Here is a 19,025-nt window from a genome sequence, read left to right as displayed (position 1 = left end):
ATTTATGAGTAATATTTTAAACAACATAAGATTTGGTTTGATCTTTTAATTGATTATTCTGAAATGAGCACTGAAAATAGTTCTTTGTCACATTTGAGCACCCTTCATTTTTTATTCTCTTTAAAGATTTGGATTTGGGACATAGTTTTGCCGTGCACTGCTCAAAGATTCTGTCTAGAAAGGGTTATATGGCAAGCCTATCCAGTCTCTGTTGTTGGGATCTTGTAGGGGCAGGTTTGGTTATCAGCAAAGATATTCTAGAAATATTAATACATTATTAATATAATAAAATTATTAATCAACATTAATAAATATGGGGCACCACCCGGGAATCAGGGGCCAATTAAATTAAAATGCTATTATCTATTCTAAGCAAACACACATACAGAAATCAGCAAGCGTGTAGAGAGGTGATGGAGGTGCGGGTGTGACTACCAGTTCAGATTGGTGGCTTAGACTGCTAAAATCAAAACAGGGAGTTCTGGGATGCCAAAATGTTGGAAACCCTCTTCCTGCACTCACAATGGTGTAGAGCACAACTGGAGCTAGGTTACCTGTGGGTCACAGGTATGTGTAGTTGCAGATGTTTCTTGTAGTGTGCAACCATGTATATGTGTAGGTTAGTATAACAAAGATAGGCTTTCACTCAGTTCTCTGCCTTTAGAATTTGACAAAATCCCATTAGTGGCGCTACTCACAGTAACAGGATTATACAGGTAAAAAAAAAATGGTGGTCTTGACTTTTTGGACTTCTCCGGCTTGAATAACATGTTTATGATTAACTGGTTAAAGCAGTTGAAATGACTTCTGCATGTGCATTCCTCAGTATTTCCTAATACCTAATCAACAAAGTAGGTAGTTTGTCAAAGCCTCCCAAAATAACAATAATGTATAAAACAATCAATACAACAGGTTTTTCAAAAATTGAGAATCACTGTATTTCCCAGAGGTCTAAGCATTCAGTCATAAATGTGAGTCTGATGGTCCAGTAGGATGGAAATTAGCTGCATACAGATACACGACCAAACGCATGATTAGAAAAACAGGTTTGCGGTGGAAGCCTTGAGTTACTGAGCCTGTATTTTCCCACAATTACCACTAGATGTTACTAATTGTTTTACTAATTGTGAGTGTCATCTGAAAATGTATGCTCTAATAGAATATTTCCTCGCCCTCTGTACATACGATGCATTTGTATTCCTATAATTTTTTTCTGTGTATTATCATTTATTTTTTCTATCCTTTTGTATTTGAATTGTTGTTATTTTCTATTTGGTATATATAGGACATAGATTCTAAGGCTTGTGTATAAATGTGTTACACAAACAAACGTGTCTTGCTGTGTCACTTCAAACCTTGAGCTGTTGTTTATTGTGGACCTGCTTTTGTGTAAAGGAACTTTGTTAACACCATGAATATTACTGTTAAAAATATCACCTATAATATTACTATTACAAGAATTGTAATAGTCACCTATCTTCATGAACAGCTTTTAATGTGATGGTGAACATGCCTTGTGTGTAATGTTTATTCCTTCACATGTAAAAAAGGAACTGTTATATCAGAGAGAACTGTGGAATATTATTGTCTGCAGCATCTCGCCACGCTTCACCTGGTTTCTTTTTGGTTTCTTCTTACTGAGGAGGACATCTATTTGAATCCGGACAATTTCAGCTATTTGAATGAACATTTGATCTGCTGGGACATTGTGGTTTTGAAGGTTAAATGTGTGTGGGAAACTATAACAATGTTTGCAATGTTTGTTTGATGTGTCGGAGTGCAGCCGAGCCTCCATCCATGTTAAACCCATCATATGGACTTATTTCGTTAATGCAATTTTTATCGTGTATACAGTTGCAATTTGAGTGTTTATCTGATTTATTTAGGTTTTGTTTTACTAAAGTAAGCAGGCCGCTGACTGTAATAACCTCAGCAGGGATTAGATCTGCCTGTTACCTTATATTTTGCGTAATGTACTTTCCCCTTGCTGTTTTGGTGTAAATTGTTACAGAATGAAATAACATTACTTATTTAGCTAAACTAGTGCACATGCAGCTTATCATTAAATATTACTTTTTTGTAACAGGTGGATTGATGGTCCCATAAACGCACCCACATGGAATATTATACAGTATGTGAAACTGTCAAACAATGTAGAGACTTTTTTATTTAACACCATAACAAAATATTAAGAGGTTTAATTAAAACAGTAAATTATAGCAAAATTAGATGGAAAACTGGAAAACAAAGGTTTTAAGTTAGAATAGTTTTTAAGTAGCATTTGACTGCTTGGTTATTTATTGTAACCTTATATGGTCGTAAATACAGTACATTGTAAAAAAAAATAAATGCAAACAACAATAGTTGAGTTATGGAGCCGTTATCCCCGAGATCTTCCCCTCTGCCCACACAGAGGGGATCACAGTCAGTCAAAGGGCAACCAGCATTCCTTAACTGCTGCAACATGTTTTTCTGCTCACACCATGGAAGAGCTGCTGGAGAGAAACTAACAAGAAAAACAAAAGATTTCAATAAAGGAAACAACCTGACCATTTAGTGGCGTCAATGAGGTATTTCAAATGTCATCTTTAAAAGTGTTAATCTAATGAGCCAAAAACAAAACATACTGCATTTAGGAAAGGGACATTCACAACTGACAGCACAACTCCCAAGGCTACGGGGAAGAAGGACCTACAGAGGAAAACAAAACAGTGTCATGGGAAATCCTCTCTTTGCATAATGGAGTCTTTTTCAGTGATTGATCACGATCTGATGTGAGCATTTACAACATCAGATACAGAATCAGTACAGAATTTCTGAGATGACTAACATAAGCATCTTCTTTCAGTGGACTTATTTCACTGTGGCATATACTTCAGTAACTGCATATGGCGGTTATTATGTAGCTGTATTATTTAGATCATGCTGTTCCCAAATCAAACTGGCAATCTTAGTGGAAAATATATTTTATGGGTTTCGCACATGGGTGTGGCAAAATGGCTTGCTAGCGCCCCCTATAGAGCAGCCCTGGCAAAAGTTTCACCTACGTCTACGAAATTTGTGTGGCACATGTATCATATCAAGACATACTAAAAAGCCTCTTGGAGCGATGCCCGACACCCAACAGGAAGTTGGACATTTTTGATATAATGTTCATTTTTGGCGATTTACACACTTTGTACTTTAATGAACTCATCCTAGAGAATTAGTCTGATCAACTTCAAATTTTTGATGTCCAGTCTAAATCCACTGACGATTAAAAATTATTCAAACGGTTATTACAAGTCGACCAGTTTGCCCGTGGCGTGTCATCGAAAATTGGTGATTCGCCATGAAACAGGAAGTTGTTATAACTTCAGTACACCTAATCACATCACACAAGTATAACAATAGTCCTGCTCTGAACACATCCATATGCCAATATTCACTTGAAGTCATAGCGCCACCTATTGGCAACAGGAAATGACACATTTTACGCTGTAATGTATTACTCCAAGCAGATTGGACGTATCAACTACAAAACTGTCCCAGAAAACCCTTAACACATTGATAAAGCCATGATGTAAAACTTGTGAGTTTTCGGTTAACGGCGTGGCGGTGGCGTGGCGTGGGGATGGCGTGGCGGTGGCATGGCAGCAAAGCCCCACGCTTCGCCATGACACAGGAAGTTGTTGTAACTTGACTGTACAAGCTCAGATTTGTACCAAATTTTACACGTTTAACAAGAGTCCCACCCCGAACACATGTTCAAGACAACATTGACCCATAGTCATAGCACCACCTGCTGGCAACAGGCACGTTTTACCTACATGTATGACATTTCTGTAGCACATGTATCATATCCAGACGTACCAAAAAGCCTCTTGATGCCCTAAACCCAACAGGAAGTCGGGCATTTTGAATTTTACGGTCATCTTTGGATGATTTACACGCGCCGTACTTTAGCGAACTCCTCCTAGGGATTTAAGTGCAATTTATACTTCTGCGTCAAATCGATGGCGTAGCCTCTGCGCAGCTCCCTACCCTACGCTGTCACTTACGGCTTAGCCTGATGTGCACCTCCTAAAAAATGTAACTACAAGTCGAGGCGTCGCGGACCGTAAGCTCAATGATTGGTCAGCTGGGTAGCCTCGCAATGCCTCCTAGCTGACATGAAGTGCCCGTGTTTTGAAGTAACTTTTACTAGCAGCCAAAATGGCGGCTGTAACACGGTGCATCAATATATTTGACCGTCACAACCCGAGCGAAATGACTCGTTTCATTATCAGGATGTGATACATTCAGTCGATAACATTTGAAATGGGTGTACCAGCCGCACGTTTACAATTTTATCCCCATTCACGTTAGCGGAGAGCTAAACCGGAAGTTAACCTGCTCGGCCGGCAAAGTCAATACAGTGGACACTGTACCGCTACTGCAGATTAGCGTTTGGGTGTATAATTGCAGTCTGACGGACGCACAAGTATAAATGCCTGGCTATGTGCGTAGCCTACGGTGTAGCTACACACGTAGACCCTACGCAGGAGTATTAATCAAGCTTTAGTCCAATCGACTTCAAATATCTGCTGTGCCTTTTAAAGGCATTGACGATGAGAAGTTGTGCTATCTGTGAGTTTTTGTCAATGGGCGTGTCTGTGGCGTAGCGTCCAAAATCGATGAAACAGGAAGTTGTCTGCACCAAACTGTACATGTAGGATGACAGGCCCACCCTGAACACATCCATATGCCAACAAACACACAATGTCATAGCGCCACCTGCTGGCAACAGGAAGTGTCAAGTTTTACGCTGTTATGTACTGCTCCCAACATATTTGCCTCACATGCTTCAAAACTGGTTTGAAGGTGCAATTACAGCCAATTTATGTCCTTTTACAATGTCCCTATTTTAACTAACTCCTCCTAGGGAATTAATCGGATTGACTTAAATTTTCTACTTTGCATTCTAAAGGCACTGATGATGAAAAGTTGTGCTGTCTGTGAGTTTTTGTCGATGGGCGTGTCCGTGGCATGGCATCAAAGATCAACTCAGTGCGAGGGCCCGCCCAACGCTGCTTGCAGCTTCAATTATTATTAGGCGTCCAAGCCTGAAGCAGTACAATATTGTAATCGTTAGGATTTTTATTATTTTTATTCCATAGGTTTTCGCCTAATTCCAATACTGCGGCCTAGACGGTAAGTGCTACAGACACATTTGGGGCAATTGTTCCCCATGAGACGACGGCAGGCAAAAAATTTTGCACGCTTCTACCTTCACTTCTAGGGGGCGCTACAAGCAAAGTCCAAAGTTTGGCACTTTCAAATCGCTGTAACTCCCGCATACGGAGGCGGATATCAAAAACCTTATATCCACGCGTTTGGGGGATCGAGCCACATATGCCCATAGGTGGCGCTGTTATTGCATATTAAAAACGTGAAAAAAAATCCCATTGTCTAACATGCATTTTATATCTCCATTACCACAAGTCCGATTGACACCGAATTTGGGTCAATTGTTCCCCATGGGGCCCTGATGACACCTGAAAAATTTTGTTCAATTCGGCCAAATGGTGGCGCTATAATCGAACCACAAAAACCCCATTCATTTCAATGGGATTTTCAAACAAAGGACATTTTGCAGGATAACTACGGCTCACTACATTGCACATTGATAAACCTTACATCTACGTGTTTGGGGGATGCTGCTGATTCCAATGGTATAGGACACGCCTCTGTGCGATGGCGTTTTCATTTTGCGAAATTGCGAAAACCTATTTTAATTAACTCCTCCGAACCAGCAATTCCGATCGACACAAAACTTGGCACGGACCATCTCTGGACTGAGCTGAAGAAAGTTTGTAGGGGTAATTTTAATCCGACAAAAAATGTCCCAATTACAAGCTAACAAATATTTGCGAAAACGCTAAAAACAGCAAGTATGACATATCTCAGGCATGGAAAGGCCGATCAACACAAAACTTGAGGACCTTATGTGGCATGCCCCTCTGAGGGACTGTGCAAAATTTGGTACAGTTAGCCCCTAGTTGGCGCTATTAAAATCCCATAAACATACATGCATTTTAGATCTCCACAACCACATCTCCGATTGATACCAAATTTGGGGCAATTGTTCCCCATGGGGCCCTGATCACACATGACAATTTTGGTGCAATTCAGCCAACAGATGGCGCTAAAAGCGAAGCTCAAATCTCTCACTAAATCCCATTCATTCCTATGGCATTTTCAAAGGCAAAGGACAATTGCCTCTGTTTGGTACGGCCCATCAACACCAAATGTGGGGACCTTATGCGGCACGACGGCGGGGCCGGGGGGGGCAGCTCGCGCCGGGAGGCTTGGACACCGCTTACAACTGCTTGCAGTTCTAGTTATTATTATTAGGGCCCGAGCACGACCGTGCGAGGTCCCTATTGAATTTGCTCGGATTATCATTATTATTAGGGCCCGAGCACGACCGTGCGAGGTCCCTATTGAATCTGCTCGGATTATATATTTTTTTTTTTTTTTTTTTTTTTTTTTTTTTTTTTTTTTTCTGCAAAGTAGGCCCAAATGACATGGCCTAAACATACTCGAAAACTCACCAAAATTTGCAAACATGTCAGAACCGGTGAAAAATTTCGTATTCTACAAGTTTCGCACATGGGCGTGGCAAAATGACTCGCTAGCGCCACCTTGAAAATTGGAAATGATTAGCCCCTCGTTCACGTTCAACCTACATGTACGAAATTTTCTGGGGACATGTATCGTATCAAGACGCACAAAAAAGCCTCAAGAACCCATAGCCTAAAGTCAACAGGAAGTCGGCCATTTTGAATTTTATGGCCATTTTTGGATGATTTACACACTTCGTACTTTAACGAACTCCTCCTAGGGATTTAGTCGGATCAACGTCAAATTTCTGCTGTGCCTTCTAAAGGCATTGACGATGAAAAGTTGTGCTATTTGCGAGTTTTCGTCAATGGGCGTGTCCGTGGCGTCGATGATTCGCAATGAAACAGGAAGTTGTTGTAACTTCAGTGTACATGCTCACATCTGGACCAAACTGTACATGTAGGATGAGAGTCCCGCCCTGAACACATGTACATGCCGACATTCACCCACAGTCATAGCGCCACCTGCTGGCAACAGAAAGTGACCTTTAACGAAGCAGCCCCCGCCGCACGTTTCACCTACGTGCACGAATTTTCTGTGGTACGTGTATCATGTCCAGACGCACAAAAAAGCCTCTTGGAGCCATAGCCTAAAATCAACAGGAAGTCGGCCATTTTGAATTTTACGTCAAATTTTGGATGATTTACACACTTCGTACTTTAACGAACTCCTCCTAGGGATTTAGTCCGACCGACCTCAAATTTGTGCTGTGCCTTCTAAAGGCATTGAAGATGAAAAGTTGTGCTATTTGCAAGTTTTCGTCAATGGGCGTGTCCGTGGCGTGGCGTCAAAGATCAGCTCTTCGCCATGACACGGAAGTTGTCGTAACTTCAGTGTACATGCTCACATCTGGACCAAACTGTACATGTAGGATGAGAGTCCCGCCCTGAACACATGTACATGCTGACATTCACAGACAGTCATAGCGCCACCTGCTGGCAACAGGAAGTGACTTTTAACGAAGCAGCCCCCGCCGCACGTTTTACCTACGTGCACGAATTTTCTGTGGTACGTGTATCTTGTCCAGACGCACAAAAAAGCCTCTTGGAGCGATGCCCTAAAATCAACAGGAAGTCGGCCATTTTGAATTTTACGTCAAATTTTGGATGATTTACACACTTCGTACTTTAACGAACTCCTCCTAGGGATTTAGTCCGACCGACCTCAAATTTGTGCTGTGCCTTCTAAAGGCATTGAAGATGAAAAGTTGTGCTATTTGCAAGTTTTCGTCAATGGGCGTGTCCGTGGCGTGGCGTCAAAGATCAGCTCTTCGCCATGACACGGAAGTTGTCGTAACTTCAGTGTACATGCTCACATCTGGACCAAACTGTACATGTAGGATGAGAGTCCCGCCCTGAACACATGTACATGCTCACATTCACAGACAGTCATAGCGCCACCTGGCAACAGGAAGTGACTTTTAACGAAGCAGCCCCCGCCGCACGTTTTACCTACGTGCACGAATTTTCTGTGGTACGTGTATCTTGTCCAGACGCACAAAAAAGCCTCTTGGAGCGATGCCCTAAAATCAACAGGAAGTCGGCCATTTTGAATTTTACGTCAAATTTTGGATGATTTACACACTTCGTACTTTAACGAACTCCTCCTAGGGATTTAGTCCGACCGACTTCAAATTTGTGCTGTGCCTTCTAAAGGCATTGAAGATGAAAAGTTGTGCTATTTGCGAGTTTTCGTCAATGGGTGTGTCCGTGGCGTGGCGTCAGAGATCAAGTCTTCGCCATGACACAGGAAGTTGTTGTAACTTCAGTGTACATGCTCACATCTGAACCAAACTTTACGTGCTTGATAACTCTCCCACCCCTCTATGGAGGACCGATCCTGACACAGTCAGAAATAAATACAGAAATAAATAAATGCTCAATAAAAAATAAGCATCCAATTAAATACACAAAAAAATAAAGTAAATAAATAAATGTAGGTAGTAATTAAATTATACAAGGAGACATAAATGTATATATTTTAATTAGTGCCTTTACTTATTCACCTTTGTTATAATTACATTATTTTTTATTCTTCAACTTTATTTATTACTAATTTTTTTAATGTATTTATTTATGTGTGTGTTTTAATATTTTTGTCTGTTTTATTCTTCCTTTGTATTTTTTACCTTATTTATTTTCACCCATGGTATTTATTTCTGCCTGTCTTTTTAAATTTCTGTCTCATTATGCAAATGAGGAGGGGCTGTGTCTCAAGGGGTCATCTTCTCTGCTATTGGTGGACCAGTCAGACAGGAGAGCTCCTACTCTACCTGCAGACATCAACGATCTTGCCCCTCACACAGTCAGATGGCTTCCTTCAGTGCGCTGAGGTGTTTAACAACTCTGAAGACAATACTACCAGCAATGTCTTCCTTCTCTTTTCACGTAGACGCTCCGACAGACAGTGCTTTCAGTTTGCTGCATGCATGGACACAGAACTGCGGTATAGGGAGAAGCACACGGTCAGCTGGCTGCAGCTAAATCTGGAGTGCACTCGTATTCAATTCTGTATGGTAAATTCAGTTTTAACGGAGCAGAGCGAGCTGACAGGCAGAGTTAGAGACTTTTTCTGTCCGTTTCTCTCTTTACAAAGACGCATGTTGCAGTCAGAGTCTTCTCTGACATACAACACAATTTATCAAATTACACATCGGATATACAGTATGAAAATAAGATTGATTGGATTATACTCACAGGAAGTATAAAACCTGTTACATGCGTCTATTAAAAGTAAAGTAACACAAAAATGTCAGGGAAATTACTTTACTTAGATTTAAGTACTGCAGTTGTACATTTGAAATACCTTCCTGCCTTTCTGATAGGAAGCCTTCTTGAGGTGGTATAAAACATTTCTTCTATATTCTGATTTGAGTTGTGGACAACTATGACCACATGAATTAAAAAAATTAAACATTTCACTGCCCAAGTCAGCTATAACACAAGTCTTGTTCATTAGACTACATGCTGTACAGTATTTGTGGACAGATTTTGTCCCAGGATTTATTATGCATTTCTTCTTCTTCGTTGCATGATTTAGAATAATAAGGTGAGAAATGGGTCTGTTCTGAGTTCATCCTGCACTGCAGCAGCTAATAAAGTCCATTTAATCCCAAAACGCTTTTCTTTTAGGCAGGCTGGAGCAGAAAACAACTCACCTTTCTCAAGTTGTACAGTAATGTCACATGTGTATGAAGGTGGATCAAAAAGCTAATCTTAAATGTCAAAGTAGAGAGGAGCCTAGTAGGCCTATTTATTTTCATTCATTACACAATATGAATAAGCTATGCAGACAGTTGTAAAGAAAGAACATCTTTTTCTTCTGTTCTCTACTTGTTATAGTTACACAGTATTAGGGGTGTGGGCTGTATTAAAAGTATCCACTGTTCTCCCATGCTCTAACACACAGTAACGATGAAATGTGTGCTGTTCTCACATTCTTCCTCTGTATGTACACATAAACAACAAGGCAGGGAAATATAAAAGGAATTTATTTTATTGTTTGGGTACATTATTGTTCAGTGTACATGTCACATCTGAAACAAACTTTACGTGCTTGATAACTCTCCCACCCCGCAGACATCTACACGTCAATACCGATTTATATTCATAGCGGCAAGTGCTATGTAGCTCCACATAGGGGACACAGGAAGTGACATATAGTACATTCATGCGGCGTCGGAACGCGTAGGAAATTCACAGCCGCACCGGCAGAGCTCCAGAATGTGCAACTCGGCCGGCTCACGCGCGGACGCGCTTACAAGTGCGAGGGCCCGCCCAACGCTGCTTGCAGCTTTAATTATTATTTTTTTTTTTTTTTTTCTGCAAAGTAGGCCCAAATGACATGGCCTAAACATACTCGAAAACTCACCAAAATTTGCAAACATGTCAGAACCGGTGAAAAATTTCGTATTCTACAAGTTTCGCACATGGGCGTGGCAAAATGACTCGCTAGCGCCACCTAGAAAATTGGAAATGATAGCCCCTCGTTCACGTTCAACCTACATGTACGAAATTTTGGGGACATGTATCGTATCAAGACGCACAAAAAAGCCTCAAGAACCCATAGCCTAAAGTCAACAGGAAGTCGGCCATTTTGAATTTTACGGCCATTTTTGGATGATTTACACACTTCGTACTTTAACGAACTCCTCCTAGGGATTTAGTCGACCGACCTCAAATTTTGCTGTGCCTTCTAAAGGCATTGAGATGAAAAGTTGTGCTATTTGCAAGTTTTCGTCAATGGGCGTGTCCGTGGCGTGGTGTCAAAGATCGCTCATGACACGGAAGTTGTCGTAACTTCAGTGTACATGCTCACATCTGGACCAAACTGTACATGTAGGATGAGAGTCCCGCCCTGAACACATGTACATGCTGACATTCACAGACAGTCATAGCGCCACCTGCTGGCAACAGGAAGTGACTTTTAACGAAGCAGCCCCCGCCGCACGTTTTACCTACGTGCACGAATTTTCTGTGGTACGTGTATCTTGTCCAGACGCACAAAAAAGCCTCTTGGAGCGATGCCCTAAAATCAACAGGAAGTCGGCCATTTTGAATTTTACGTCAAATTTTGGATGATTTACACACTTCGTACTTTAACGAACTCCTCCTAGGGATTTAGTCCGACCGACTTCAAATTTGTGCTGTGCCTTCTAAAGGCATTGAAGATGAAAAGTTGTGCTATTTGCGAGTTTTCGTCAATGGGTGTGTCCGTGGCGTGGCGTCAGAGATCAAGTCTTCGCCATGACACAGGAAGTTGTTGTAACTTCAGTGTACATGCTCACATCTGAACCAAACTTTACGTGCTTGATAACTCTCCCACCCCACTATGGAGGACCGATCCTGACACAGTCAGAAATAAATACAGAAATAAATAAATGCTCAATAAATAAATAAGCATCCAATTAAATACACAAAAAAAAAGTAAATAAATAAATGTAGGTAGTAATTAAATTATACAAGGAGACATAAATGTATATATTTTAATTAGTGCCTTTACTATTCACCTTTGTTATAATTACCTTATTTGTTTATTCAACTTTATTTATTACTAATTTTTTTAATGTATTTATTTATGTGTGTGTTTTAATATTTTTGTCTGTTTTATTCTTCCTTTGTATTTATTTACCTTATTTATTTTCACCCATGGTATTTATTTCTGCCTGTCTTTTTAAATTTTTGTATACATTTCTGCCTCATTATGCAAATGAGGAGGGGCTGTGTCTCAAGGGGTCATCTTCTCTGCTATTGGTGGACCAGTCAGACAGGAGAGCTCCTACTCTGCCTGCAGACATCAACGATCTTGCCCCTCACACAGTCAGATGGCTTCCTTCAGTGCGCTGAGGTGTTTAACAACTCTGAAGACAATACTACCAGCAATGTCTTCCTTGTCTTTTCACGTAGACGCTCCGACAGACAGTGCTTTCAGTTTGCTGCATGCATGGACACAGAACTGCGGTATAGGGAGAAGCACACGGTCAGCTGGCTGCAGCTAAATCTGGAGTGCACTCGTATTCAATTCTGTATGGTAAATTCAGTTTTAACGGAGCAGAGCGAGCTGACAGGCAGAGTTAGAGACTTTTTCTGTCTGTTTCTCTCTTTACAAAGACGCATGTTGCAGTCAGAGTCTTCTCTGAAGAGGGCAATGAAGTCTCAGTAGTACCCGATGCGAGCACCACATACAACACAATTTATTAAATTACACAACGGATATACAGTATGAAAATAAGATTGATTGGATTATACTCACAGGAAGTATAAAACTTGTTACATGCGTAACACAGTAATGTCAGGGAAATTACTTTACTTAGATTTAAGTACTGCAGTTGTACATTTGAAATACCTTCCTACCTTTCTGATAGGAAGCCTTCTTGAGGTGGTATAAAACATTTCTTCTTATATTCTGATTTGAGTTGTGGACAACTATGACCACATGAATTAAAAAATTAAACATTTCACTGCCCAAGTCAGCTATAACACAAGTCTTGTTCATTAGACTACATGCTGTACAGTATTTGTGGACAGATTTTGTCCCAGGATTTATTATGCATTTCTTCTTCTTCGTTGCATGGTTTAGAATAATAAGGTGAGAAATGGGTCTATTCTGAGTTCATCCTGCACTGCAGCAGCTAAAAAAGTCCATTTAATCCCAAAACGCTTTTCTTTTAGGCAGGCTGGAGCAGAAACACAGTAACGATGAAATGTGTGCTGTTCTCACATTCTTCCTCTGTATGTACACATAAACAACAAGGCAGGGAAATATAAAAGGAATTTATTTTATTGTTTGGGTACATTATTGTTCAGTGTACATGGTCACATCTGAAACAAACTTTACGTGCTTGATAACTCTCCCACCCCGCAGACATCTACACGCCAATACCGATTTATATTCATAGCGGCAAGTGCTATGTAGCTCCACATAGGGGACACAGGAAGTGACATATAGCACCTTCATGCGGCGTCGGAACCGCGTAACAAATTCACAGCCGCACCGGCTGAGCTCCAGAATATGCAACTCGGCCGGTTCACGCGCGGACGCGCTACAAGTGCGAGGGCCCGCCCAACGCTGCTTGCAGCTTTAATTATCATTATTATTATTATTATTATTATTATTAATTATTATTATTATTATTATTATCATTTTTGAGACAGACTCATTAGAAGCCCTTTTCTCACAAATATCTAGCTGGACTTACCTGAATAAAAGCACAAAGCCGTAACTCTCCACCAACATTCCAATGATTGGCCAACGGCACAACACCAGAGACACGCCTCCAAGAAAGAAGAAAGAACCTCGAAACTTGTTTCTTTGGAAGAAGAATTGGGCTGTCCTTCTGAAGCCGATGATGAATGTCAAACCCAACAGAAACAGGATCTGCAAAAAGGGCAATCAAACAAAACATTCTCACACTATGCCTACCTGTAAGCCACATGACCAAAGATTAAAGCTGCTCTAACGAATACTTTACTTTGATCAACGGCCTATGTGTAATGTGAAAGACGTCATTCATAATGACCATGAAAATTGTCTCAATGGTTGTGAGTGTTGATATGAGACAAGAGAAGGTGTGATGGTGACACAGAGCAGATGTGTGTTTACTCACATTCCCAAAGGCCAACAAGACAGAGTCAAAGTACAGCAGCACACCAATAAGCAGGAAAAATAAACCGAATCCGACCAGACCAGTACCCATCTCTGGAAGATACACAGTAAAACAATTACAGATCAATTGGTCAATATAAACAGTTCAAATACATTTTCTATATAATAATGCCTTTTTCAGTCAATCAATGTGCCTTTTAGCCACAGGGATTAAAACATGTCTCACACTTTGATATCAGAGGGTGTAGAGTTGTCCTAACTTGAAGCTAGCAAAAAGGACTTGCTAGTTACTTGTTAGTAAATACATCCAGTGTTGTCTTTGGTCTTTTCATTGGATTGGATTAGATGTAATGTTTTTGCAATCCATAGTCTATCTACTGAGGAAACCATAAGACAGTGTCATTCATTATATTTCCCAGTAAAACAGCACTTCAATCAACTCCAGGATTTTAAACATGCTGGGGTCTAGTGTTTTAACTGTACTGAACCTGCTTAACTGAATACAGACGACATCAGTGTCTCATTAATTATAGAAACATTCTCTGAAGAAATCTGTAGAGAAAGGCCTGCTATTGGCTGATTCAGTGCTTAAGGGAGGGCATTGTGGGTAGACATAGTTGTAATCCTTTTTTACAACACTTAGGAATCAATACAGTCAGTACTGAAGAATCAGGACAAGTGTAAAGAACATTGATTAGAACATACCAGCACTTATTTTTCTCTATTCTTTTTAATATTCTTATATAACTTGCATTGTCTATTCCATATTTATATATTTCTACATTTATTTATGTCAACTGTATGTTTGTCTACGTGTAGCACCTTATCACCAAAGCAAATTCCTCGTATGTGTAAAACAGTACTTGGCAGTAAAGCTCCTTCTGATTCTGATTCTCTTTCATTCAACACAGTTCCTCTGTGGCACTCTTTAATAACTGGTTAAACTCAAAGTGAATTTACCACATGAAATGCTACCCTTGCTTATTAATCTTGTAGTCTTTACCTTAAAATGCATTCCTTCCACAAGCACATCCATGTATTGTGAAGTCAGGCCACTGATCTGTGCTCCATGACTTAGACTGACACCTCAGAAGAGAGCAACTGTGGGAAGACTTACTCTGGAACTCTGTGATGGCCGCCATGGTAATCCCTGATGTCCTCCTCCTCTCTCACCGCTGTGACTGTCAGAAAAAAATGAGTCCTTTAACCTTGTGATTTGACGTTGTCAGTGTGTGAGGTAAACATTAACCAGAGCAGGCGTACACTGAAACCCTGTAATGTACACACGGGATTCTCAGGTAAACGGTTAATTACCTGAGTGATGTCATTAGCCATTCAAAAACATTGAATACTTATCCCTTATCTGGTGTTAGGGCTCCTGAACATGTCAAGAGTCTTTAAACCTTTGGTCTGCTGGGTAGTGTTAATTTTGTCAGCCATTTTAAAATTTAGTCTTAGTCTTTGTCTTAGTCCTGTGTCAAATGTCCTTGTCAGTTTTTGTCCTAGTTAGTCAACTGTATACTATTTTATTTAATCAAGTTTTAGTTGACTAAAAGTCTGGGTGTTTTAGTCTGATGTTAGTCAAAAGAAATTCAAAAGTACTTTAATGTAGCTTTAGTCATTTCAGTCATTTTAGTTTATTCTGTCCTATTAGTATTATTAGGTTCCGAGCACGACCGTGCGAGGTCCCTATTGAATTTGTAAAGATTATTAGGGCCCGAGCACGATCGTGCGAGGTCCCTATTGAATTTGTAAAGATTATTTATATATATAATGGGCGTGTCTGTGGCGTCCATGATTCGCCATGAAACAGGAAGTTGTTGTAACTTCAGTGTACATGCTCACATCTGGACCAAACTGTACATGTAGGATGAGAGTCCCGCCCTGAACACATGTACATGCCGACATTCACCCACAGTCATAGCGCCACCTGCTGGCAACAGGAAGTGACCTTTAACTAAGCAGCCCCCGCCACACGTTTCACCTACGTGCACGAATTTTCTGTGGTGCGTGTATCTTGTCCAGACGCACAAAAAAGTATCTTGGAGCCATAGCCTAAACCCAACAGGAAGTCAGCCATTTTGAATTTTACGGCCATTTTTGGATGATTTACACACTCCGTACTTTAACGAACTGCTCCTAGGGATTTAGTCCGACCGACTTGAAATTTCGGCTGTGCCTTCTAAAGGCATTGAAGATGAAAAGTTATGCTATTTGCGAGTTTTCGTCAATGGGCGTGTCCGTGGCGTGGCGTCAAAGATCAAGTCTTCGCCATGACACAGGAAGTTGTCGTAACTTCAGTGTATATGCTCACATCTGGACCAAAGTGTACATGTAGGATGAGAGTCCCGCCCTGAACACATGTACATGCTGACATTCACCCACAGTCATAGCAACACCTGCTGGCAACAGGAAGTGACATTTAACGAAGCAGCCCCCGCCTCACGTTTCACCTACATGCACGAATTTTCTGCGGTACGTGTATCTTGTCCAGATGCACAAAAAAGTCTCTTGAAGCCATAGCCTAAACCCAACAGGAAGTCGGCCATTTTGAATTTTACGGCCATTTTTGGATGATTTACACACTTCGTACTTTAACGAACTCCTCCTAGTGATTTAGTCCGACCGACCTCAAATTTCTGCTGTGCCTTCTAAAGGCATTGAAGATGAAAAGTTGTGCTATTTGCAAGTTTTCGTCAATGGGCGTGTCCGTGGCGTGGCGTCAAAGATCAAGTCTTCGCCATGACACAGGAAGTTGTCGTAACTTCAGTGTATATGCTCACATCTGGACCAAAGTGTACATGTAGGATGAGAGTCCCGCCCTGAACACATGTACATGCTGACATTCACCCACAGTCATAGCGCCACCTGCTGGCAACAGGAAGTGACATTTAACGAAGCAGCCCCCGCCTCACGTTTCACCTACGTGCACGAATTTTCTGCAGTACGTGTATCTTGTCCAGATGCACAAAAAAGTCTCTTGAAGCCATAGCCTAAACCCAACAGGAAGTCGGCCATTTTGAATTTTACGGCCATTTTTGGATGATTTACACACTTCGTACTTTAACGAACTCCTCCTAGGGATTTAGTCCGACCGAGCTCAAATTTCTGCTGTGCCTTCTAAAGGCATTGAAGATGAAAAGTTGTGCTATTTGCAAGTTTTCGTCAGTGGGCGTGTCCGTGGCGTGGCGTCAAAGATCAACTCTTCGCCATGACACAGGAAGTTGTCGTAACTTCAGTGTATATGCTCACATCTGGACCAAACTGTACGTGTAGGATGAGAGTCCCGCCCTGAACACATGTACATGCCGACATTCACCCAGAGTCATAGCGCCACCTGCTGGCAACAGGAAGTGACTTTTAATGAAGCAGCCCCCGCCGCACGTTTCACCTACATGCACAAATTTTCTGTGGTACGTGTATCTTGTCCAGACGCACAACAAAGTCTCTTGGAGCGATGCCCTAAAACCTACAGGAAGTCGGCCATTTTGAATGTTACGTCAAATTTTGGATGATTTACACACTTCGTACTTTAACGAACTCCTCCTAGGGATTTAGTCCGACCGACTTCAAATTTCTGCTGTGCCTTCTAAAGGCATTGAAGATGAAAAGTTGTGCTATTTGCGAGTTTTCGTCAATGGGTGTGTCCGGCGCGGCGTCAAAGATCAACTCTTCCCCATGACACAGGAAGTTGTTGTAACTTCAGTGTACATGCTCACATCTGAACCAAACTTTACGTGCTTGATAACTGTCCCACCCCGAAGACATCTACACGCCAATACCGATTTATATTCATAGCAGCAAGTGCTATGTAGCTCCACATAGGGGACACAGGAAGTGACATATAACACCTTCATGCGGCGTCAGAACCGCGTAGGAAATTCACAGCCGCACCGGCAGAGCTCCAGAATATGCAACTCGGCCGGCTCAGGCGCGGACGCGCTACAAGTGCGAGGGCCCGCCCAACGCTGCTTGCAGCTTTAATTTTTTAAATGTATTTATTTATGTGTGTGTTTTAATATTTTTGTCTGTTTTATTCTTCCTTTGTATTTATTTACCTTATTTATTTTCTTTCTCTTTTATTTCTTCCTGTCCTTTTTAAATTTCTGTATGCATTTCTGCCTCATTATGCAAATGAGGAGGGGCTGTGTCTCAAGGGGTCATCTTCTCTGCTATTGGTGGACCAGTCAGACAGGAGAGCTCTAGGCCTACTCTGCCTGCAGACATCAACGATCTTGCCCCTCACACAATCAGATGGCTTCCTTCAGTGCGCTGAGGTGTTTAACAACTCTGAAGACACTACCAGCCATGTCTTCCTTCTCTTTTCACGTAGACGCTCCGACAGACAGTGCTTTCAGTTTGCTGCATGCATGGACACAGAACTGTGGTATAGGGAGAAGCACACTGTCAGCTAGCTACAGCTAAATCTGGAGTGCACTCGTATTCAATTCTGTATGGTAAATTCAGTTTTAACGGAGCAGAGCGAGCTGACAGGCAGAGTTAGAGACTTTTTCTGTCTTTTTCTCTATTTACAAAGACGCATGTTGCAGTCAGAGTCTTCTCTGAGATGCGATGCGAGCACGACATACAAACACAATTTATCAAATTACACAACGGATATACAGTATGAAAATAAGATTGATTGGATTATACTCACAGGAAGTATAAAACCTGTTACATGCGTCTATTAAAAGTAAAGTAACACAAAAATGTCAGGGAAATTACTTTACTTAGATTTAAGTACTGCAGTTGTACATTTGAAATACCTTCCTACCTTTCTGATAGGAAGCCTTCTTGAGGTGGTATAAAACATTTCTTCTTATATTCTGATTTGAGTTGTGGACAACTATGACCACATGAATTAAAAAAACATTTCACTGCCCAAGTCAGCTATAACACAAGTCTTGTTCATCAGACTACATGCTGTACAGTATTTGTGGACAGATTTTGTCCCAGGATTTCATTTCTTCTTCTTCGTTGCATGATTTAGAATAATAAGGTGAGAAATGGGTCTATTCTGAGTTCATCCTGCACTGCAGCAGCTAATAAAGTCCATTTAATCCCCAAAACGCTTTTCTTTTAGGCAGGCTGGAGCAGAAAACAACTCACCTTTCTCAAGTTGTACAGTAATGTCACATGTGTATGAAGGTGGATCAAACAAGCTAATCTTAAATGTCAAAGTAGAGAGGAGCCTAGTAGGCCTATTTATTTTCATTCATTACACAAAATATGAATAAGCTATGCAGACAGTTGTAAAGAAAGAACATCTTTTTCTT

General features: G+C 41.1%; 1 protein-coding gene across 2 annotated transcripts; it reads right to left on the bottom strand.

Annotated features, from left to right (window-relative positions):
- Positions 1-2,147: 2,147 nt before the first annotated feature.
- golt1a (golgi transport 1A) lies at positions 2,148-14,953 on the bottom strand. 2 transcript variants are annotated; one of them, XM_038697638.1, is made up of 5 exons: positions 14,867-14,953; positions 13,751-13,842; positions 13,343-13,521; positions 2,628-2,691; positions 2,148-2,506 (listed from the first exon to the last, which is right to left on the bottom strand). In XM_038697638.1, the coding sequence occupies exons 1-5, from the start codon at positions 14,889-14,891 to the stop codon at positions 2,477-2,479; spliced, it is 390 nt and encodes a 129-aa protein (XP_038553566.1). In that variant the 5' UTR covers positions 14,892-14,953; the 3' UTR covers positions 2,148-2,476. The 2 variants fall into 2 exon arrangements, with proteins under 2 accessions (XP_038553566.1, XP_038553567.1); XM_038697639.1 differs by having other exon boundaries at positions 14,753-14,938.
- Positions 14,954-19,025: the final 4,072 nt, after the last annotated feature.

This window comes from Micropterus salmoides, unplaced genomic scaffold (assembly GCF_014851395.1).
Source record: "Micropterus salmoides isolate LMB-PRFRI ecotype aquatic unplaced genomic scaffold, ASM1485139v1 Ms_hic_scaffold_4, whole genome shotgun sequence".
In the NCBI taxonomy this organism is placed as follows: Eukaryota; Metazoa; Chordata; class Actinopteri; order Centrarchiformes; family Centrarchidae; genus Micropterus; species Micropterus salmoides.
The sequence above is the reverse complement of the archived record's forward strand: the minus strand, read 5'-3'. Positions and strand labels throughout refer to the sequence as shown.